The sequence below is a fragment of the Etheostoma spectabile genome, chromosome 4, assembly GCF_008692095.1.
Source record: "Etheostoma spectabile isolate EspeVRDwgs_2016 chromosome 4, UIUC_Espe_1.0, whole genome shotgun sequence".
In the NCBI taxonomy this organism is placed as follows: domain Eukaryota; kingdom Metazoa; phylum Chordata; class Actinopteri; order Perciformes; family Percidae; genus Etheostoma; species Etheostoma spectabile.
The window spans coordinates 6795370-6820216 of NC_045736.1; the positions used below are offsets into that span (position 1 = coordinate 6795370).

A 24847-nucleotide genomic window follows, 5' to 3' on the forward strand; every position below is an offset into this window, starting at 1 on the left:
AGCACGACTTTAACAAACACAAGGTTTCCAAAGTGCTGCATTAAGAGATAATAAAGAACAAATAGACAACACAATAAAGGCACAATAAAAAATGAGGTACCTAATATAAAGATAATGCCAATAAAATAAAAACAAATTAAAATAAATAGAAAAAATAAAATAACTAAAATGCGCTGGCAGCATACGGTAAAAATATGCAAGTATACACATAAGATCAACACTCTAACTGGTGTTAAAAGCCAAAGAAAATAGGTGGGTTTTAAGAAGTGTTTTAAAAGGTTCCTTATGTGCTTAAGCCTAGCGTTAAGCAGGGTCCGGAGCAGCTGGTCAGCTGACCTGAGAGATCGGCTCGGCGTGGAGGGTTCAGCAGCTCAGAGAGGTTAGGTGGGGCAAAGCCATTCAAGGCTTTAAAAGCAAATAACAAAAGAATTTAAAAATGAACACAGAAGTGCCACCAAAGACCATGACTTGTCTTTTCTTCATTCAAATTTAGAAAATGTAAGGACATTCAAGCCTTGATGTCCTGTAAACACTGTCGCAGTGGATTAACAGAGTAGGGATCAAACTTTTTTGAGAGGTACATAGATCTGGCCCCACATGAGAGAGGAGCAGCGGAGGACACAGATTAATCAAGGCCGACACAAAAAGTTCAATGTGACAGGTAGGACCTGAACCATTCCAGTTGTGTGCCACTGATGCCCACCCACTGCTTCAAACAAGCAATCAGGATTTCATGGTCCACTCTATCAAACAAGAATATTTTGTTCGTGCGTCATTCCATGAGCTGGGAATATGCAATCTTCTCTAAAATGTTATAGAAGAAAGGCAATTTGGAGAAGAGTTTAAAATTTGCCAAAGTAGTAGGATCGAGCCCAGGTTTTTTCAATAAAGGCAGCACAACTGCATGTTTAAGATTTACAGAGGACAGACTGCTATTAATAACTGTGAGACAAGATGGCCCAACAGTGGTAAAAATACTCCTTAAAAAATTGGGGAGGGACAGTATTATCCGGGGAACCCGAGGGCTTCAGATGACCCACAACGTCCTGCACAAAAGGCAGGGTCACAGGCTCAAATGTATCGAACACAGAAGGGCAGGGGACAAACACCAAAGGATCAGAAGCACAAGGTGAAATTAGTGCTCTGGCAGAAGTGACTTTATCAATGAAAAAAAAATAATTCTCACACACAGCAGGAGAGGCCTCAAATACAGTCTGTGGTGCATTTAGATCAGAGTTTATGACTTTAAACAACACACAGTGTTTACAAGTTTAGAATGAACAGAATGCAGTTTAGAAGAACAATATCAGAAATATTTTGTTTTTTTGCCTCTATCACAGATTGGTAATGACGCCAGCATTCCCTCAGTTTTTGAAAAGACACTTGCAATTTGTCCTTCCACTTTTGCTCAGCTCTTCAACAATCCTGTCTGGAAGTGCGGGTTGTATCATTCAGCCAAGGCTCTGATTTGGCTTCCTGCTGCCTGGTCTGTAATGCTGCAATGTCTACAGCAGTCTGACAGGCGTCGAAAATCCATAAGTCAAGAGCCTCTGTATTCTCACACACAGACTCACACACACAGCTCTGGCTGAAAACTGCAGAGTAGTGAGCAGCAGTGGAGCGATTAATAACTCGACATCTGTGAGCAGCAGCGCGAGGTTTAACTGTGTGACACCAAACGGCAGCTTCAAAAAGAGTTAAGAACAGACAAACCATAAGATAAAACAAGATCAAGTGTGTGACCACGTTCATATGTGGGCCCTAAGTACAGACTGCACAAGATTCAAAGAGTCAATGATGTTTAAAAAGTTTGCACCAAAGGGTTTTCAGGGCAACACACATGAATATTACAATCTCCAACAATAAGGACCCGGTCATAATTGGGCATAATATCAGCCAAGAACACAAGAAAATTTAGTTAAAAAGTTTTTGTTTTATTTGGGAGGCTGGTAGACCACAGCACACAGCACCGTGAGAGATGCATCAAACTATGAAATTGTGAGGATGACGCCAAAGCAGCTAACACCTAGATGAATAGATAAGGACAGTGAAAACATGTGTTCCCCCTATTTTTGGTACTTGGGGCTTGTAGAAAAAGTTGTCTTCCTACAACTGCATACAGATAGATATGAAAGAGATAAGGCAATGGAGCAAAACAAAAACACTTAAAACAGTAAAGATACACACACACACACATTCACACACACACAGAACAATCAGCTGTCTGGAACAAGTAATCAACAACCCAATAAGCAAACACACCTGGGAGGTATCAGGGGAAAAATACATTTTTAAAGCCCATTAAGGTAAATTCCCCTTAAGTTACCCTATAAAGTTAAAAAAACAATCACCAGTGGTTAATTGGAAAACGTACAAACAATAGGCTTACAAAAACAATTAGTCAATAGAGGAGAGGGTTGTTGACTGAACAAGTGTAGAATAACTAAAAAAACATATAATTAAAAGTACAAACCAATGAAACATTACACTGAAACCAAACATGAACTCTCAAGTGACAATAAATACAACTTACAAGAACAGAAACATTTGCGAGGAAGATAGAAAAGAAAATAGAAATAGAAATAGAAACTTTTCTCACATTCAGACTCCACAAAATAGCCTTAAAAATATATTCAAAGACTACTGGTAACCAAAGTAATCTCATCTGTAATATTCAAGGCTTGGAATTCAAGTATTTCACTCAATTAGGTACTGTTGAAACTGGTCACTGCCCCAATCACTTCCATATTGTATTAAAGGTGCTGGTAATGATAATGATAGATGGTGGTGAGTTTTTCAGGCTACACTTCATTTGCTGCCTACTGAAGAGGAGAGGGAGTGCGATGGAGAGAAAGAAAGATGCCCGTAGTGTCCTCAGGAGTCTTCTCCTTTCACCCATGAACTGAGAACTCAAAGAAGGTGCAGAGTCTGTCCTGTTTGACATCCTTACCCCTGCGACACAGTCTCTTTTTTTCTCTCACTTGCCCCCCCCAACTCTCTCTCTTCATCTCTCTCTTTTACCCTCTCTCCTCCACATAGTACATAACCATAGTTACAAATTGCAACTCCAGATTCTATGAGTATAGGCGTAGCCCTCTGAGAGCTGACGCTATTGGGTTCATCCCTTTGCACATGCGCAGTTGTGAAGATTTTCTTTCTCGTCCTTGCGTCCAGCACTGGCCCCAACTACGCCTGCCAATACTGTATATTATATGAGCGGACCCGTTGTTCATTTCCCAACATCAGCAATTTTGTTTAGTCAGTGTTAGAGGATCAGGTGGGCCGAATCTTAGAGGGCTACGCCTTTACTCATAGAATCTGGAGTTACAATTCGTAACTATCGTTCTATTTCTTATAGGCTTAGTCCTCTTAGAGCTGACGCTATTTTGTTAGGGCGAAGCTGATGTAGTCAATGCCACCTGCGACAGGGCCCACAAGCAGAACATAGACTAACTATTCCCCCAATACACTGACAAGAGAGTATGTCAGATAAAGATTCTGATATAAAGGCCTGCCATGGTAATGACTTGGCCTAACAGGTTGCAAGGCCCAGGTCATGAATGCAGGTGTGCATGGTTTGTGGAAAAATCATGGAACACCCGCTTTTCTCCTAGCACGCAGTGCAGAAGAAGTGAGGATAGCAGCCAGAACACACATATTAGATGTGCATGATTGCTGAGAAATTGCATCATGATTGACAGTTTATGTGACAGCAGGCAGAACACACATGCAACGTTGAGTGTGGATAGGACCAAGTGGGTCATGGAGGTCTCAGACATATCACACAGATAGAAACAGATGCATGGACATGGGACTGCCCAGGAGGCTGCTGCGCAGATGTTGGCTTCTGTCATGCCCCTGAACAAGGCTGCAGACCTGACAGTTCCCTCGTAGATGTACCCCTATAAAGCATTATAAGCCTGGGTCATGGCCTCCCACAGCCAGTGAGACATACGCTGTTTCGAAAGGGACACTCTTTGAGAGTGTTCCCTATAGTGCACAAACAGCTGCTTTGTTTGCCTTACTGTGAGAACACATTAATAACTATTGCGGGAATACAGTATTTCATCTCTCAGTGTTGATTTCATGCCAATACAATTGAATTTCTGTAAATGTATTGATTGATTGATTGATTGACTGACTGATTTATTTGTTAATTTGTTTGTGAAATGGACTAACTGGTGTCCTGCCTTTTAAATAGATATGCTATAAGCAACATTGGACTTTTCTCTTTTTTCTTTCTTTCCAGTGTTTTAAATATTACTTTCTGACATTGTTGTGTCACTGAAAAAGCAAAGGGGAGACTAAAATTATAACAAAAGGTAAAAGTTATATTTAATTAGTAGCACCACATGTTCGGGAAATCCAAAATCATGCAAACATGATGGATAATAACATGCAGAGGTAATTTGTACAGCACTCCAACTAATACTTTTTAATAGCCATCAGACTTTTGGAGTAGGAAGCCCCTTTTTCAGCCGCTTTCACAGACAATCTTTAGCGTTTGATGGAAATATCTTGTGGAAGTCTTTTAATTTGACATTTCCTGTACTAAGTTGGTTTTTATCAACTTATTTATCTGGTATTCTTTTGTTGTTCTATAATTGTTTTATTGACTGCTATGCATTTACTTTATTCAAAAGGCTCTGGTAACATATTAAAATCATTCTCTTTAATGGTCAGGTCTTCCAGAAGTACTTGGGTACTGATTTTAATTCTCTCACGGCCCACATTCATGTCCGTGTGTGCGAGTATGGAGATGAAATGTCACGTTCCACTGTGCACCTCTTCATTTTGTGATGATTGTCATTTTTCTTCAAATGATTGTTTTTTTCCTTTGAAAATATTAGATATCCACCAAACATTTAACACTTGACAAAACACTGATTGCACGTTTTGCATTATTTACAGATTGAATCGCTTATCCTTAATAGACTTTGAAAAATTTAACTTATTTTCCACAAAATGGACATCATATCTTCATTTGATAATGTTTATCAGAAAACAACAACAGCGGAAAACCAGATATTCTCATCATCAAGGACAATGAACATTGTTACCCTTTCTGACCTCTGAGTATTCTGTCCAATCTCTCTCTCTCTCCCTCGCTCTCTCTACCCCTCTCTCTCTCTCACCAGGTACAAAAAACATTTTCTCTGAGTAGCCTCCGTTCATTCCAGAAAAGATTACTCATGGCCCTCTCCTCTCCATTTTCTTTTCCCATCCTTTCTTCTTTTCTCTCGCTCATCCACTTTCCATCCTTCCCACTCTATCTTTCTCTCTCTCTATTTGTTTTATTTTAAAGGTTGTGTCCTGTGATCCCTTGGGAGGTCATGACAAGCTTAAGCATCCATCCAGCTATCAATGAAGGAGATGCCTGAAAGAAATGCCTCATGTGCATACACATATTCAATACACGTATGTGCAAAAACATGCTTACAATGACTCTGAGCTCTGTGTATTTAATTTTCATCTAAATGGAGAAAAGGGTGTCAGTACCATGGGTACAAGGATGAAAATTACCTGATATTAAATTATGCCATGTGAGAAACTGTAAGCATGCAAACCATACATTTATTGTTAATGACACAAAGATACACACATGATGCCTGAGGACACATATGTATTGTTGTTTGCAGAAAATGCATTGCACACATACACACACACACACACACACACACACACACACACACACACACACACACAAACACACACACACACACACATACAGACGTACACAAGCACACACTCGTGAAACATATGTAGCCACTCGCAGAGCCATGCACAAGAGAAGCACCGTGGAATTTTCACCTCTGTTGAAACTTGTTCAGTTATGGTACTATGGAATGTGCTGCCCTCTGCTGAAATTAAAAGAATAACTCCTGCCTCATGTCACACCAGCAGGGAATTAAGAGGGAACAAAACTGATTACATTTAGTGTGGAAGTAAACTAAAATACAGAACCAATGACACACTCTTGGAGCCTTGATAGTTTAATTTAAGCTGTATTCAGTATAATGGATTGTTCTGTGAACTACTGCTTGTTTGATGCTATTCTTAATCACATAGTCTCACTTTTTTAATTCAGCTTTTACACAAAGATGTCTCACAATAATCTCATATCTCACTCATTCATTCACCCCTTCTTGGAAAGGATTTTTCAATAATTTCCTGTTGGATCGGAAAAAGCACAGCAGAAGATTTGCATTCATCTATAACTTTGAATGTGGCTTTGTCTTCTTCAAATTAAATGTGATTTTTAAGATATTCTCACCATATGCACATACTAATTTATACTTTTCTGCAAGGCTCTCTGTCCTTTCCAATCTATGAGTCTGGTCTCCCTTCTGTCTTTTTGTATGCCCCCTTAAGCCATCAGCCTTTAAGTTTATCCATTACAGTACTTCCTTCCTTCTCATAATCATTTGGCCGACCCTGTGTCTTCATCAGCAGTGCAAGATATAATTTGCATCAGATTAAAGCCAATAACAACACACACATACTCTCAAAGCCAAAGCACCAGCAGATACTTGTAGTACCTATATCAAGTCAAGAAGTTTATCTTTTTTTGATCGAATAATACATTATGGTCTGTTTGCAAAAAAAACTCAAATGAACCGACTTTAATGACAGCTTTAATTGCTGCAGGTTTATGAATAGACAGTGTTCATTTAAGTAATTTAGTTATTTCTTCCCGAAAAATTGAACATCAAATAAAAAATCTACTACAGTGTAATGAAGAAAAGGGTAAGAGGATTTGATGTAATATTAACTACGTCATCTATGCGCTCACCGTAAAGTGATTTTCTTGCACATTTATCTTCCTTTCCAGCTTTCTATCAAGAGATTGGGATAAAAATCTAGGTTGCTTTAATCTTTAGGCGAGGCTGACTTTTTGGTCATGGTGCGTTGTGTTTCTATCTTGGCTCTGTCCTGAAGCACAGCCGCAGAGCACTGTACGTGACTCAACTAATCTGTTATGCCTTCTCCATAATCGCAGGGAAGAATGCTGCTTCCCTCTTTTCTCTCTCACTGACTGCTCTTCTTTCCTCATCTGTCTAATGGCATCTGCATCAGTCGGTCTCTCCATAGTCTCTGTGAAATTGTATCTTTGTTTGGCTGCTTGTTTGTGTGATATACCATGTAACTGTTACTGTATTGATACAATGGCATTTTGTCATCCATCCCGATTGCCTCTCAGTTGCCATGTCTACCTGTCTTGCTCTCACTGCACCTGATCTTGGTGTGGTCTGGTTTAATTGCTGTGGTCTTAGTATCTATTTACCTCTCTCCGTCTCTTTCAGCCCAGTCTCATGGCAATTTGGGAAATGGTGACGTTATTTAATCTCTTGATTCGTGTACAGGGACACGATTTTCTCAGGGGGTTTTTGTGGTGGTGAGCACGAATTTTAAACTAATCTATTTAATGGGAAAGATATTATGGGAAAGTATAATCCAAAAATCTCCATAAGGAGGTTGGTGGTGGATGGGTCAAACAACACAGGACTTTCACCCCGGAGACCGAGGATTGCGCCACGGCGTGTAGCAGTTCCTTACCGCGTTCTTCTCGTAGCCCCAACCGTCCCATTGTGGTCTCCGTCTCCTGTATATGACGGTTCCTTTCCCTGTTGTTCTTTTCCTAATCACAACCATCCCGTTGTTCTAGCACGTCCCGTGTGTAGCAGACGATCTCGTTGTTGTCGCCGGTGTGTGGCGTTTCATTTCCCCGTTTTCATTTCCCCCGTTGTTGTGTCCCTCAGAGACCAGAGATCATGTTCCGGCGGCCGTTGTTGTCACCTTCTACCGAGTGTGGCGTGTGCATTCTGGTGGCCAGAAATTGTTTAATGTCAACTAAAAAATTAAAATTAAACTTTTGGGCATTTCCCTAATCTGTCTTTATTTCTGCCTAGTCTCCTTTACTGCTGTACTGGACAGTCTGCAGCGTCCAAAAGAAAAACATCCATTATACATTGATTATGGATCTGCCACCTGACTTCTTACCTAACAATCACTGGAAGAATTGAAATAAAACAATCCTGCTTATGGGAAAATTGTATAAAAAATGCATGTGCCTGTCAGCCAATAGCGCTGTTTCAGATCAAGGTTTTAGATAAAAGCTTGTCTCCCAAAAGAAAAACGCAAGAAGAGATTTCATAGTATTTGAGGGAGACAGATTTTACAGAAAGATTTGACAGCCATTAAGACCTCACATTACTCTCTGATTGGGTTTTGCTTGAATGAAGAGTCCAGAAACTTTTTTCAGCTCATAAAATGTTTAGAGAAGTTTTCATGCATCAGCAACGTGATACACAACAGGAAAAGATGTACTTTATACCATCTACTGGATCAAGTCAAGATGTCACCTCCAAGTCAAAGGAATTAAAGCTGATTTCTGAATTGTGACAGTTGGATGTACAGTTTCTGCATGACTGCACACACAACCACACAACATAAACACAAAGTATGCTCACCCACCACACACCACACTGAAACACACACGCAGACGCCGACAAACACACTAGTACAGGATTTCATGAAATCTGGAATACGTCATGTGGAGGTCACTCAAAGAAATAATCTAATGTTTGTTTTATTGTAGACAATTTCCTTCTTTTTATGATCGTGTTTGCATATATTCAAACAAACAATTACAAACAACACACTGAGACAATGGAACGCATCCCAAAGCCAAAAAACACAGAGATGAAAGCTGGGAGGGAGGGAGACAAAACAACACATGCAGAAACAGATACACACAAACCCACACACAAGACAATTTCCTTCTTGTTTCTTTTTTAAGATACGGTCTGAGGGCTGCTGGCCCAATGTTCCTGTAGGCTGTAAACAGGATTTCAGAGGCCGTTGGTTGCTAAAGAGAACAACAAAGACAATAAAGATACAGAAATGCAGGAGAAAAAATGGGAGAGAAAATGCAACAAAGGTCCCCAGCTGCAGCAAAACGAGACACTGTCAAAGATAACGATTTTGTCACCACATACATAGCTATGTACTGACAAAATTATGATAATTACTGTATGGATCATTTTGACTTGTCATAGAAGGCCAACATATGAGCTACTAATAACTTTATGGCTTTTATTTTAGTTTAGACCACAGTAGTTTTTTAGTAGTTTTATTCAAGTGCCCCAGTAAACTCTGACAATGTGACAGTGTGACAGTGAGCCTGTGTGCACCCTGAAACCAAAGAAATTGAATTCAGGCTTTCTAAATTTTATTATTCACACCTGTGCTTTCCATACTGTGACTGTGGCTGGTTAGATTTCTGTGCAAGTAGGGTGGAGCATTGCAGGGAATTTGGTATTTTCACAAAACTCTTTGTATTAATAACAAGGGAAATTGTTCTGCCCTGACAGGTACAACAAAGCCAACACAAGAGTGAGGGAGATGTCAAGCTTGCCCAATTTGTACGCACTCACACAGTCCTGAGAGGAGATCTAACCAGTAGATCACAAAGAACATCCCATGTGGATGAACAATAGGTGTGTATTGTTTTAATATGTTAAATATTTTTCCTTTCCACATTTCTGTTACATCTATATTTAGCTAATAACTACAATATGGGCTGTAGGCCTTTTTCATGTGCCCGTCATTGATTACTATTCTCATAATAAATTGAATATGTAGGCTATAATACAGTTTAAAAACAGGATTTTTGTATGAAGTTGGTATTTTCAAATATTTTATTTAGTCATCTGTCCTGTACATGTGTGTGCAAATTGTCTTTTGCAAATTGCATAAAGAAATCCTACTACTGTTTGTGTCTGTCAGTGATCCAGTTGCTGTTAGACTTGGTGAAATGCCATCTCATCTTATCTGATCCTATCTTATATCTATGGAGTCACAAGGAGAAACATTGAAACCCCTTCAAAGGACTAAGAAGGAAATGTCAGTATCTAAGATTATTTTCTTCCTTTTAAAGATAACAGCGATGGTGCATTGTAATATTAAGTTCAATCAAAACACAGCCACTTTTTTGAGCAGAAGATCCCACTCTAATCCCCAATAATGGGACACACAACATGATACAGCTTTTGATGACTAGTTACCTTAAACATTAAACTTATCCATTTAGTGGACTGATACAATATTTTACTTAAATTCATGGATTAATTAACATAGGCTACTTGTTTGATGTCTATTTAGGTTTTATTCTGCAACCTTTGCTTTTATTACTATTTAATCTTATTCAATAATTTCTTTGTGTTGCTGTTTGATGTTGTTTGTAGATGTTTGGGTGGGGGTTATTGTGTACCTTTCTGTGTTGTTTCTATTGACGGAGCATTAGAGCCACATCAAGGTGAAAAACATGAAGGAGGAAGATTTTAAAAAGACCAGAGCCTGCATTTTATTTCACTTTATAATATTTATTCTTAAAAATGAGTAAGCAGACAGTTCATATGTCCTGTGAATACCAAATTGTGTAGAACAATATAGAACAGTAAAACACCTTCCATTATATTTCTATAACAAGATTTTTGAGCGACATATCAAAAGTCAAATAAAGGTCATATTCTTTTTAATACAACAATTCTTTTAAAACATCTTTCATGTCGAGTAATAGACCACACATTTCTAGAAAGAGATGTGAAAATATACAAAAACATGATCAGTGTTAAACAGCAGGCTACAACTTCCAGTGCACACAACTATTAACTTGCACAAACATCAGTGAGGAGGTGATAATGTAATAATGCAACCACAACAGCGGGACCAATCACATGTTTAGGAGGATGTCACAGCTTAGACAGGAGGAGCTTCAGTCACTTAACACTTCCTCAGTTTCCCTCATCACTTGCTCAATCACGCACTTCCTCAGCTCATCAATTCCTAATTTCTTCCCCTGCTTTCTTTGCCTCCTCCTGAAAAGCTGTAAAGAGAGAAATTTGAGTTTCATCCCCTCAGATGCTCTCCTCTGATTGCATTTTCATCCGGAAACAAAAGACAGAGGAAGAAAGGACAGGGACGTGAGAAAGTCAGACAAAGCAAGGAAGGGAGATAGGAAAACTCGAGTAATTCGAGTGTTGATTAGATGAGGCTGTAATGGACTGAGATTGATCTTAACAATGAGACCGGCTCATTGACTTTTACTACAATTAAATGGATGACAGGAACAGAATGTGCTTTTACCCCTGCAGGGGCCTAGACAGCAACATTTAAAATATTTAAAAATTTTTTATTGAGGTTTAAGAAAGGTCGGAGAAACACAAATCGACAGCAAGACTGTCCTTGATGACCCATATCATCGTTTAAGCCCTCCACGTGATGAAGAGAAGCCAACGACAGAAGTGGGAAAACATTGAAGCAGAGGTTGAGGATGAGAAGAAAGGACAGCGGGAGAAAAGATAGAAGGGGACAAGGGGAAAGAAGAAAAAGAGGGGGGGATAAGAAGACAGATGGGTTTTGAAATGCTCATCTGATGGGCGTCTATCTTCTCTTCTACAGGCGGAACAGGAAATAAAAATGCAGGGGTGGAAGCACGTCTGTATGTCACTCTGTGTTAGGCTCAGCATAATTGCTGTGAAATGAAACGACTTATAGGAGGGCAGCTAGAGGAGAGAGAGGTGTGTTTTTAGACTCAGCCTGAAGTCACTCACTATTTGTAGCCATGTGAAGATTTATAGCTCAAAACAAGAGATGTAAAATTAAAGGTTTCTAAAAGGGGAATGGTCTTACTGTTCATCTCCCCGTTCTATAATACTGCAAACCTCCCGAGTAGAGACGCCTATTTAGAAAGAGCAGTGCCATCGAAATCAACAAAGCCCTAAAGGACCTAATAAATCCTAACGTGTTGATCAGTAGCTTAGTAATATTCTTCAATTACATCCAGTAAGCTGAGTTGTTTCTTATGTTGCCTAGCAACAACATTGAATTCAAGTAAATAACAATCACTGAAGGTCTGAAAACCCTCACAGTCACAGCTGGTTCAGATAACATCCACAATTTTAATGGAATCCTTTTTATATACAACTCAAAGTTTTACTTGCAGTATTCAGGGTATGACCTCCTTAAGCCTCAACACGCACTGCAGCATTCTCTTAAAATACAAAACTATGTAGAATGGTCCCCAAGCTGCTGAATCTTAGATAGTCACATTTGGGTTCCTAGTACCTAATAGAGAGGCACAGAACTTCTTAAATGTACAGTGTAAGTATTTTACAACACAGGAAATTGGTATTGTTCCACAGGCCCAGACACTAGTGTGACCAGTACTGACAAGGTACCAGGACAAGTTTTAACCATATATTGTATGTCATCAAAGAGATTTTAAAAATATTAATGGTTAGAAAAGAAAAGAAACAGCTGCTTTAGTCACAATGTGTTATCAAAGTTTGTGCAAAAAAGAAGCAGACTAAGAATCATGTGATAGCTTTTTTTTGTTTTTTGTTTTTTCAAAAACAAAAATAACACTGCGAGTCGTTTGTTTCTTTTCCGTTTTTTTTTGTGTGGTGATGGATAATGCTGATGTTTTTTGCTGTAGTTTTCATTTGTTGGACGTATTATGAAGACGGCAGGTTGGTCTGTCAGTTAGAAATGCGTCTCCTTCTCTGAGATGGTGGATATTTTCCCATCAACCTTAAGTTTTGCATCATTGGCAGCGTAAGGACTGAGGGCAGCGAGCTTTCCTCTCATTATCAGGTCCGGGCTGGGAGTTGTCAACTTCTTCATTCTCTGCAAAGAGCATCAAAAAAGACAAAAGAGGTTATCTTTTAGTCTCCCACCACAATGTTATTCTAACTGCAGCGTTGGCCAGATACAACTTATGCATATAGTCATGCTCCTTGAAGGAACTGGAAAAGCATCAACAAAAACAAAATGTATTCAAAAATTAAAATGTAAATGACTCTGCCAGCAATACATTTGTCATATATAGTCTGCACAGATCAGCTTTTTGTGACAGTGTAACATAATGTAACCTTTTGTACAGACATTAGCCTGAAAGGTTTTTTTTTCATTCTTTGTTATTCCATCTAGAGGTAAGGGGATAACCAAGTGGATAAAAGAGTATTGAGATATAAAATACTTCATAAATCAATAGATAGTAGTAGATAGATGGTTCAGTATAAAGCATATTTAAAAAAAGGTGTGTCTTCAAGGCATCTAAAAAATGTCATAGTCAGTTAACTTGCTAAGTAACCAAGAAGGCCACAAAATATCAATATAATGTAAAATAAAAAGATGTGCATATGTGCATATATATATATATATATATATATATATATATATATATATATATATATATATATATATATAAATATATATATATATATATTTTGTTTTTGATATATCTCTCTTTACCAGGTGTAGCATTTGTATGCCATGTGGATTTTATTCAAGACATGACCAACACATCACCACTGATATAAATTCTCTAATTTTCATCATCCCTCAGGTCTGCCAAAAGCTAGAGGCCACTACTGATCATATCATGTCAGAAACCTGCAATTTGTTTCTTTGATGACTCCCCTCGAGCAACGACGGGAGATCATCCAACTGTGTCAGTCTGAGGAAGTCAGATGGGAGAGATACAACAGCTGGATTCTTTGGAGTAATTTCCTTCATTATAAATTGATCAGGTTGCATCCATTGAATAACAGTCAGTATCGCCGTTTGGCTGTGTGAGGGTCTTATCAACATTAATTCTATTAATTCTATTACAACATTCACACTGTCCATTGTTGTTTTGAAAAAGGAAAGATCTGCTATGAGATACATTAGCTTTGCATTATTTTTGTTGATTTGGAGGCACACACATTGCTGAAGTCAGTCATGGGTGCAAACCCATGTAAGCCACGCTGCATTTGACAATGTGTGCCACAGGTTAGATCTGTGGTTAGGTTCTTCATGGAAAATGGGCAAAATCAGAATGAAAAGGCTGATGGACATAAAACTGTGGGCTCTCTATCTGTCTCATGTCTGTGCAAACCAAGATAAAACGGTTGCCTTTTGAAGAAGAAGAGGTCTTGATGCAGGTAAACATACAGTTACAGGGCTTAGTTGGCTGCTACTGATCATCAAGAGCATGACTTCATTAATTTAAAGGTATTACTGTTTATTTGACAATGAAAATATTAATAACGCTTACATGCAATAATGCGTTTTTTCTTTGAGAAAAAAAGATTTGTCCATGTTTTACCTCAGAGAAGGTGCCAGGAGTCTTCCAGATCATCCAGATCATCCCCACAGGGATGCAGACCATTGAGGACATGGCCATGAACCAGCCAATACCATAGCCCCAGTCAGGGTAGGTGTACACGTTGTTGTACTTCAGTGGTTTGTATTTAATCAGGAAGAACAGGAAAATTGCCTGCAAGAGAAAACAATTACAACTTATAAATGTCTCTTGCATTATGAGAAATAAATCTCTCTACTGATATAAATAAAAGGTCACTTTGAATTCAGAATCAGTATGGTGCTGTAGTTAATTGCCTTCATATTTAATTCATGTGAAAACAACCCAGACTAATTGTGTAAAATACTAATTTCTCCATAATCCAGGTATACATCAAAGATGCATATGTGACACACTGTTTTTTTCCAGTGCTTTATCTTGCGTCACAAAATATTTAATACATACATTCCACTGTGTTCTATTTATATAGAAACAGCTAGTGGATGCATCTTAATTGTCCACACAAAGTGAGAAATTATCTTGCAAAATGAACCAAAAACAATTTCTCCATAAATGAATACTGCTATTCATTTGAATGCCAGAATCTATCTTAAAATTAGAGTTTCCTTTGAATGTGTCTGTCCATCATCGCTATTGAGCTTATCTACATGATGTGTTGTCCATGCTACTGCTGTCTGCAATCAGACTCACAGCACAGATGCCCGGGGTCAGGATCATCCAGCACCATTTGATGAAGAAGACAGGTTTGTAGCCAATCATGTCCTCAATATTTAGGTAGAATCTGTCACTACCTGAAATGCAAATAAGTGTCACTCAAGAGTTTCTGCATGTACCATGAAAATAATGATGTGATTTATGTCTTTTGATAGTATATGACAGTCTAAACAGAGCTGCTGAAAATATGTGGGTAAATTGTTGTCTGAAACTTTCTTTGATGTGAGACAGACGTTCTGCATTGCTGCATGTAACATATTCTTTACTTAATTAATATAATTTGGGTTTGTTTTTAAATTGTCTGCTTCAATGAAACAATAAATGTAAATGTGATGATATTTAAACCCAGAAAGTAAAGCAAATTCTTTAGGGTATATCTTTTGAGGGCATATTAATAAAAGCCACCATTTTTGCCTAATATAAATGCAAAATGGCAATATTACACACTGCCAAAATATCATTTCATTTTCATTATCTCAGTAAAAAGATTTTTTTCTGTCTTCTATACCACTAAGTAAATGATGCATGTGTTTGAGCCCATCCTCCAGCAGAGGGCAGAGAAGAAATATGAATGCAGCTAAGAGGGTAAATGCATCATACAATGTTTGTGACAATGGTCTCTTTTTCTGTGCTAAAATGTGTGACAGTTGTTCGGTTGACAAACTACAGACTACTCTTATCTGAGGTGACAAGGAAGAGGAATAAAAAAACATTTCTCTGAAATTAGTAAAGTTTTAAGTTGAGATTGTTATCTTACCGTACACCCAGCCAATACATATGGACTCAAATATGGCCACAAACAGCAAACACATCCCGCTGGCAGCGTACGAGTCAAACAACTGGAAGACGTACATCCCTCCCTGATAAGACGAGAAAGGTTTCAGTTTCCTTTCACAGCCAATGTGTGGGCATCAGACTTCTTGATGTGGTTGTCAGGGGCCAATGTCATAGTGACATAAAGTAAGCCATCTTGGAAATTAGGTTTCTTCTAACTAAAATGAGGATTTTTTTCTAAGTTTAGCATGATTCATTGACTCAAGAGGTTCCCGCCAAATGTGGTGTTAAAACATCTATGCAGTAATCAGTGTTATCTCTTTAGAGGGCTATTTAAACCCCATCTCCAGTACACACTCTGTTCTTTGGTTGTTCATTATGGCTCTAGCATTTGAAAGTGAAAGTACAGTGAAAGAGCAATTTCACCCATTACATATTTTTTGTTGTTCATTTTACGTTGTGTTATATTTGATGTCCGTCACCATCACTGTGATCAATTCCTCCTAAAAAGAGTACTTCAACATTTTTGGGAAGTGCGCTTTTTTGCTATACCTCTAATATCTGACAGTTCAATATGAAACTGAAGAAATCAACTGGTTAGCTTAGCTTACAATAAACACTAGATATGAGCTAGCCTGGCTATGCCAACAAGTTACATTACAACTCTAAACTTATTTTACTCCTATACTTATTTTACTACTTTACTTAAATTACCAAAATGTCTCAGTGACTGTATTTATTCCCATACTTCAGCCAGGCATTAAACTACACTCCCAGATGACTTCTGATTTAATCCTTTACTCTAGTGACATTTATCTATGATAGCTCGTTGGCGGGAGGAATAAAGTGTCTAGAGTGCAGGTAGTGCTGAAAGACGTCTAAAAGCAGAGGACATTTGGTATGTTGTGGATTCTATAAAACAGAGCTCAAGTCATTGGTCAATGCAGCAGTCTATAACAGAGAAAAACTGAGAAAGTGCTGTCCTTTAATATTGCATCTTTCCCCCTGTTTCATAGCCATTATGGTCCACTAGAGAACAGTACAGCATTTTTACAGTGGAGATGGATAGAGAACAGCGCAAATGGACGCATAAAAAGCTTTCAGTGGATTTAAGACCTTCTTGATAGTAGGAGAAACAGATTTTCTTCCATCATTGTCACATAGAGATAAAAGGTATCACTGTAATAGCACAGCAGAGCTGGTGACATGTACGTATATGCAGCCCTAGATGAATAACTTGATCATGGACCTTTAGGATTGAAACATGATCACATTATACTATCTGTATAAAATGATCAAATTATTTTGACCAAACAGGGCCACGTTATTTTCTATCTCATAGACTGTTGACCATTCATTTAGAATGTACTTAGTCTTGCATTGCAAGACATCTTTCCACAGTGCTGTGTCAGTGTGGTCTGGCTACACTGCTCACTGGCTATCTATTATGGGACAGGGGAAAAACACTCTGGCTGGTTTGCATTGCTTTAAACCAATCACAGCCCCAGATACAGCAACGGTGCATAAAATAGATGCGGCGAGATAACGGAGATAGTGGAAGGAGAGGGACATATCAGGCTTTATCCCAGCAATGTACTGTACATCCGGTGAGCCAGACTATAATGCACCTGGCTGGGCTTCATCTTAGACTTCATAATGATGGCAATAATAGCATGTCTACATTTAAATACAAACGTAAGGTGTGATAGTAAATCTCCAAAGCTGAAAGGAGTAGTAGACAACCAGCCCCCCAGAGAAAAGGTTGAGTATACTTTGACACTGCATTTAACTTACTATTAGTTAGAGAGTATGTTATCTAGACAGTATCTCTACCTGTTAAGTAACTAAAGCCATCACATATTCAACAGCACATGTAAGTAAAAGATACAATTGTCTCCCTACTACATATTTGACTTGTTTTTTTCATTGCTCAAATACTTGTATATTGTACATACGTGTCCTGTAGGATTGTAGCAATACAGCGCCTTTGCTATTGCAATACTTTAAAGTTTAATTTTGTCATTTTGTAAACTTTGTCATGTTCTGCTTTCTTATGCTTTTTTTCCTCCTGAGTTTGTAAAGATTTTTTTCTATAAATAAATGTTTATTTAAAAAAAATAGTCATGAACAAGTAACCCTTTCTTTTTAAATGCTGTTTTCAGTAGATAATGCATTTTCAAATACACAATTTAAAAACCTGACATGGTTTACCTTCTACTCTAAAGATGTAACTACAGTCTCACCTCTGTACACATGATGAGTCCTATGAAGAAGGAGGCTAAAGACATGCCCAGAATCAGCAGTTCTCTGCGGTAGCCTCTCCTGAAGGTCTCTGGGTACATGTCTACTACAGCTGTCACTAAACTCTCCACACACACAAACTGAAATAAAAAAGACAGAAACAGCCTTGTTTAGTTATAAATTAGATGACAAGACAATACTAAAAACAACGTACTTAGCAACCTTAACATTTCTTTATAAAGTAAAGCATTCTCTATAATCTCAGTTTTCTCACACTAGTGGTCCTCACCTGACTGTCTAGGCCGAGGAAGATGAGCATCATGAAGAAGAGACAGGCCCAAAGTGGAGATAGAGGCATCATAGTAACAGCCTTGGGGTATGCAATAAATGCAAGACCAGGACCTGCAGAACAGAAAAAAAATCACTTTCATTGTTATATGAAATAATGTAGGATTTACAGCCATGTACAGTATTTGAAAGTGCCACATAACCACATAAGCAGATACTTAAGCAGACTGGTGTAAATTGTACTCTGTATACTGCCTTGTTGTTATGGTTACTATTATTCTGTGTTTAACATATATTTCTGACATGCTTTTGTACAATGACATAATATGGAAAATAAGTAGGGGAAATAAATATAACAGAGAGAGGGTTTTTTTATCAAAAAGAAAACTCTCTCTGAGAGTATTAGTAATTAGTAATAGTAGTAAAGTATTCTCTGAGATAAAACTCAACAATTTACAAGAAATTAACTCTGAAAAGGTGTTTTTTTTGTCGAGGAACCAAATAAATTTACTTTGTAAGGTTGGACCAACTTCCACACACCACAGATTGTGTGCCGTGTATTATACGTGCAGTGATAATCTTTCATATTATGTTCTGTTGTACTTTAACTGCCTGTAAATAAGGCAAGGTGAGGCAAGGCAACTTTATTTATGTAGCACATTTCAGCAACACGGCAATTCAATCTCCTTAACTGTTCATTGCGTTGTGGTGAGAGTTTTGTCCACCGACTTCACTTTTAGGTGTTATGGTATGGTAACTCTATTAACCAGTTGCACAGCCAGATCTAGTGCGTTGGGAGTGTGCCAAACGCACTTTTGGTAATTTCGTGAACAGGCTTCTTAGGCAAACCTCTGTAAATGGGGGTATCCTTAATTATTATGGCCTAATGTTACCTGATTATTGCTTTTTATTATTATTTGTTTTAGTCTTTTAATCATTGGCAAATGACAGTGGCATGAACAGGATTATTCCATTTATCAACACAAAAACAATGCAGAATGTAGGACCAATCCACTAATCAAATCCAATTCAATTGTTGGTTTAGAGTGTTGAAATGTCTCAAATGTCTTAAAAAGCGTTCACAAACTGGCACAACGTCTGATCTTGGGGGACATGGAGGAGGTGAGATGAAATGAAAGACTGATAGATTCAGAATAAGAGGTGGCATGCCATTGCGTTATTTTACACCTGTATTTGATGACAGACCCTTTGAAACCCATAATTCAAAATTGTACACTCTATCCTCACCATACCCTGAGACAAACATTTCAAATCTCTCGCTCTGTCACATTCACTAAATCATTCATACTGACTTGAATAAATCATAATGCGGTGGTTTAAGAGCCTAGGTGAAGAGTGTGGAGTTATATAACTGGTTATGTTGATCCATTTTAGCAACATATGATGGATGGGGGAAGGGCAAAAAGACTCAGACAGGCCTTCTCCATTCTATAGTATCTTCTTTAGATGTATTATTATCCAGCTACATCGCAGTCCTGGAAGTTGTTGTTTTTTTATTAAGAAACATGATGATTATTCTCTCACCAGATTCTGCCACAGCCTCGATAGGAACATTTTGTTCATAGGCCATGAAGCCCAGCACAGAGAAGATAGCAAAACCTGCTACAAAGCTGGTGCCGCTGTTCAGACAACACAGCATGATGCAGTCCCTGAGGAGCAAGACAGAGTTCACACTTACTGTTAGAGCTGTCACCAGACCTTACACAAGAAGCAAGGCAGATATTCTGCTGATACAGTCTCATGCACAGCTCATGTGTGCTGGACAGAAACTGAAATTATATAGCATGTGACAATCCATCATTCACCTTTAACCACTGGAGTTTTACCTGTATTCTTATGGTCTTTATGTTGGTAAGTATGAAGTGATTGATGGCTGTCATTTTCATCCATCCATTCATCCATCTACTAGAATTATTTTCTTACCTGTAGCAGTTGTTGTTGTAGGAATTGTAACTTCCTAGAGCAGTGAGACACCCCAAGCAGATGGCATAGGAGAAGAAGATTTGGGTTCCAGCATCCACCCACACCTAAAAGAAAAGTAAGAATAAACATACAAAACATATACATATCAATGATTAATTAAAGTAAAAAACAACCAACAGAAAGTATTTTAGTAAACTGTTTTGTTCAGCAGCCAGAGCCGCTATAATCCTCCTTGGCTAAAAGTCTCTGTAGCTGAACCGGTCGGATTATTTCTTCGAAGAGATATTTATACACAAATCAAAGTTTGAGAATTTTAAAGGCATCTGGTAATTTGTCATGCTCTTGATGACATTTTAATTTTCATTTCAATGATGCTTCTCAGCCTTTTGCCACTGAAGATTCTTTTTTTGAGATTTTTTAAATTAATTAGATATTAGAATTACACTAAGTAGAATAGGTTTTCCTATTTATAAAAGACTATCAAGAGGTGACTCTTATCGGCTTTAATGAAACTCCACATTTCTTTTGTTACACCTCATCTACCTGATTTTCATCATCTCAGTGACTTTGTAATGAAATTATGGCTCAGCTCAACCATTTCCTTTCCCTTCTGAGGGGGCACACAGTGGAGCAGCATGAATCATGGATTAACATAAAAGTCTTCCAGTGTCTAAATCTTCATATTTCGTTACACCAACTCTAACTCTACTGTTGGATGAGGATTAACGGAGAAGAGCTACAGTTTAATTTAGGGATTACTTGAACGGTCAATATTGTTAATACTTTTCTTACTAAAATCATTATTGGCAGCAGAATGGTAAAGTGAGAGTGTGGTTAACAGAAATGTGTTTGTTAAGGCCAAAGCATTGAAAACATTACATTTAAAATGTTATAACTGGTGTGTAGCTATTTTGTGTTTGGAGCTAAAAAAAGTTCATCTTAGCATGCTAACACACAAAAATAAGATCCTGAACATAGTAAATATCATACCTACGTTACTTTAGCGTGTTAGCATGCTGACATTAGCTTTTAGCACAAAGCACCCCTGCACCTGACCCTTAATCTTGTTTTTTGTAATTTTGGTAAAGTGGTTTGTTTTGGTCCAGACCTTTGAATTCGCCTACAACACCATGTTGACTGCATGTAACGAGTTAACAACTCTGTCTGATATTAGAGACATTATATTAAGGGAAGCTGCTTATTTATCCCCCCAGACAATACTGTCGCTTGTAAAGCAATATTATTGGTTCTTAATTTTTCCTTCCTAACAAGCACATTTTGGGGGTTATGTGAATAATGGATGTCCTCTCTCAGTGGCAAAGTTGGACGGATAATGTTGTACCTCACATAGACGTCACTGACAAACACCCATTTTGTCATTTTGGTATATGAAGAATAGTTTGTCAGAAATTAGCAGCTAAGCTGAAATGTATGTAAGTAAATTTGTACGTAGCAAGGATCATTGGAGATCATTCTTTTTAAACTTTTTCTAGTAATTGAATCCTCTTTAGGGTCACAGCTTATCTCAGTATGCACTGGGTTAGAGGGAAACATATAGGTTCTTGTTTCAATTCAAATTAATTCAGTATACAATTGCTAGTAAAGGTTTGGCAATGAGTTAAGTATAATACCAGATCTTTTTCAACTTCTTTATCCCAGCCAATTACTATATAGGTATAATGTGGTCAGTATTTTAATTATTCAGGGGCTGCATGGAGATTTACAAATGGAAGATTCTTCAGTGAAGCAGTAAACTGTGTATTATGAAACTAGTTGGTAGTTGAGAACAGAACCCTCGGACCCACAGGATAGCATAGTGTGCTAGCGAATTCAAACTTAATGCAGCATGGCTCTTTGAAAACTCTCTCACATCACCATTCCGCCACTAATCTCATTTCCCCACCGAGAAACAATTAACAAACACACGGTCTTTGCTCCCTCCTGGGAGTAACCACGGTAACTTCTGTGACCTCACAAACACAGGACTGTTCCTGTGGAACAACAGGCTTTTCTCTCCTAATGTTCATTAATGTTCCCTTTAGTTCGTCCTCGGCTGATGGCCGCACAGCGCAGTGAAACCTTTAAGGCTCAGGCACAGAGAGAATCACTTGTTGATGTTGTGCCTAATTTTGCCGGCTTGTGTTTGGTTATGTTGAGACTGTAGCTCTAGGAAACTTTTCTACTGTGTGAAAGCTGGATGACATTGACTGTAAGATAGCGTTCTTGTAATGTAAATGTACCCCTCTTCCTCCTCAGGTTCCATTTGTTATATAAATGGGATCCATAGGTGTTAGATATGTGAGATGCAGCAAAATATTTGGCTGAAATTGAACAGTCAAGAACAATGAATGTCATTTTATCGGTACTGAATAAGCATTATGTTGTATATCATATTGTACAGATGTTGCTAGCCTACAACAATGAGTCAGTAAGCAATGTTCTTAGCTTCTGCTAAACAATCAAATGTTTTGTTTTCCTACTTCATTGAAAAGGTCCAACATGCTTGTACGTATCTTAAACTCAGAATTAAGCCAATGACAGAGAAACCTTCCCCCTTCAGCAGATGATTGTTGTGTCAAACATGCAAGTGAAGTAACAAAAATCAAAACACATTTATTTTCTAGCCATTACAGGAGTGTATACAGGATAAAGAATCACATCTAAAAAAAGGACTGCAGGTTGACCTTTTGCAGACACGATGGCATTAGGGATGATTTTAAATCAACTCAATAAAACAGTATAATGGTTTTGGAACATAGGCTATTTCAGGTTTAAGTTTTGATCTCGACAACCCTACAGGGACTACCTGTATATCTACATGTTTTTGTGTAGCTTTTAAAAAATGTACTGAGTAGGCTAATCACATATTAATGTCTTGCTGATGTCCGTGTTGTCCATCTCTTTTGACAAAGAAGAGTACCACACACACACAACAACATCCTGGGCCTCGATGTGTTTCTATATCAAGGGAAAAACGTGTTTGGATGCTGTAAATATGGAGGGAAATGAAAGTTAGAAGGTATGTTTCAGTATTGAGAGGTTCCGGAAAAGAAACATTTCAGTTACAGTGCATGGAAAGATGACAAGGAAGGATAGGAGAGTGTGAGAAATGTACAGAGGAGGGGTGATGCACAGCGCAGGATGGAGGGTAAGAAGAGGAGAGAAAGGTATAGGGAAGAAGAGAATAGAGGAGGCATGATGAACTTCAGGGCTGTAAAAAGAGTGGTTGACACATAGCCACACACACTGCACACAGCCTGGTGAACAGAACAGACCCCTGATTGTCCCTAAGAAAGCTAATTTACCATTGGTGTCAGAAGTAATCTCTTTCTCTGCCAAACAGCAGCGCTTCTTTATTACCCTCCTTCACTCTTTCTGTGCCTCTGTTTGTCTTTTTTGGTGATCTATATAAGGTCTACATTCACAGATGCAACAGCCATCTGGACTTTTTTTTTATAGAAACACAAGGTTATAGGCTGTCTTTTTGCAATGAAATGCGTATAAATGTGTAAAATAACTGGTAGCAAGCAGTTTATCAAGAGTTAATGGTTTAGTCTTTATTTACTGAATTATATCATCTAACCTTAGATCATGGCATGATGCTGTATGTTCTTAACACCTTTTCTCACCACAAGCGCTGCTTTACCCGACAAGTTGTGTGAAACAGACCGGCTTGACTGTCTGAACAGATACAAAGTGACTCAATTTCTAGTTATTTCCAAGGAAAAAATGTTTCCTTGATACCACATCACATGGCATCTCACCCCATGGACCGGCTATTGCCATTAGAAGTGTTAAACAAGTGTTCAGACAGGATTGGAGTCTGAACAGGAGGAAGTAATCAAATGTGATATGTAAGCGGTCTACTCTGTATGTGTCAGTGTTTGTCTTAATGGGTTATTTGTTAATATTCCACCTCTATTAGCCTCAAATCCTAAATGCTGTTTCGAAAGGCCAGAATTATAAATTGAAGGCACAATAAACAAGGGACTGGATTTTCTAGTTCAAGTTTAAAGATGTGTGTATGCTGTACATTATTTGTATTTATATAAAGTTAGGGTACTACAGTGTTCTAGATATTAAGCATCCTACAAAAACCCTGTCAGTATCACTGGACTTGGGACCAATGCCACCAGCAGCAAGTAAAGTAATAGCAGCCAAGCATAGACTGTAAAAATAATAGACGTAGCAGCAGTGACGTCACCCATTGGTTTTGTGGCAAGGGCGGACTGGCCATCTGGCATCTGCCCACCGGGCACTTTCCCGGTGGGCCAACGTGCTTTTTGGGCCAACCGCCAACACTTTATGTATTTTTTATTTTTATCCAAATTCCATCACTTTTCTTCCTTGTAAGTGGCAACATCTCAGTATCACTTTTACGTTTTTTGAAGGAGGCATATTATTTTTGAATGTTTACCAGTAGAGAGAGAGAGAGATAAAGCCTACCTGAGGGTCAGAGAGACGTGAAATGTCCGGGTAGAGGTAGAACTTGATGCCTTCGTATGCTCCTGGCAGTGTCACTCCTCTGATCAGCAGGACCAACAGCATGGCATAAGGAAATGTAGCTGTCACATACACAACCTGCAAGTGTAAACATGCACAGATTTAGAAAATGAATTTATGTACACATCACAGGAAAACACAGTTCACTCAAGTCAAGTCCAAAGTCAGTTGACTATATATATACATATACAGTATGTATACAGTGTTTATAAAAACAGTATATATATATAT

The 24847-nt window shown here is 38.2% G+C and overlaps 1 protein-coding gene across 1 annotated transcript in view; it reads right to left on the reverse strand.

Moving 5' to 3' along the window:
• Positions 1-11191: 11191 nt before the first annotated feature.
• The window catches only part of slc6a11b (solute carrier family 6 member 11b), a gene marked incomplete at its 5' end in the record, with an annotated part of 21553 nt that continues 7897 nt past the window's right edge, over positions 11192-24847 (reverse strand). Inside the window, 9 exon segments of the mRNA XM_032512802.1 lie at positions 11192-12690; positions 14156-14326; positions 14843-14943; positions 15624-15726; positions 17884-18021; positions 18171-18283; positions 19715-19839; positions 20114-20217; positions 24560-24694. Of these exon segments, the coding sequence (XP_032368693.1) occupies positions 12547-12690; positions 14156-14326; positions 14843-14943; positions 15624-15726; positions 17884-18021; positions 18171-18283; positions 19715-19839; positions 20114-20217; positions 24560-24694 (1134 nt within the window). The 3' untranslated portion in view covers positions 11192-12546.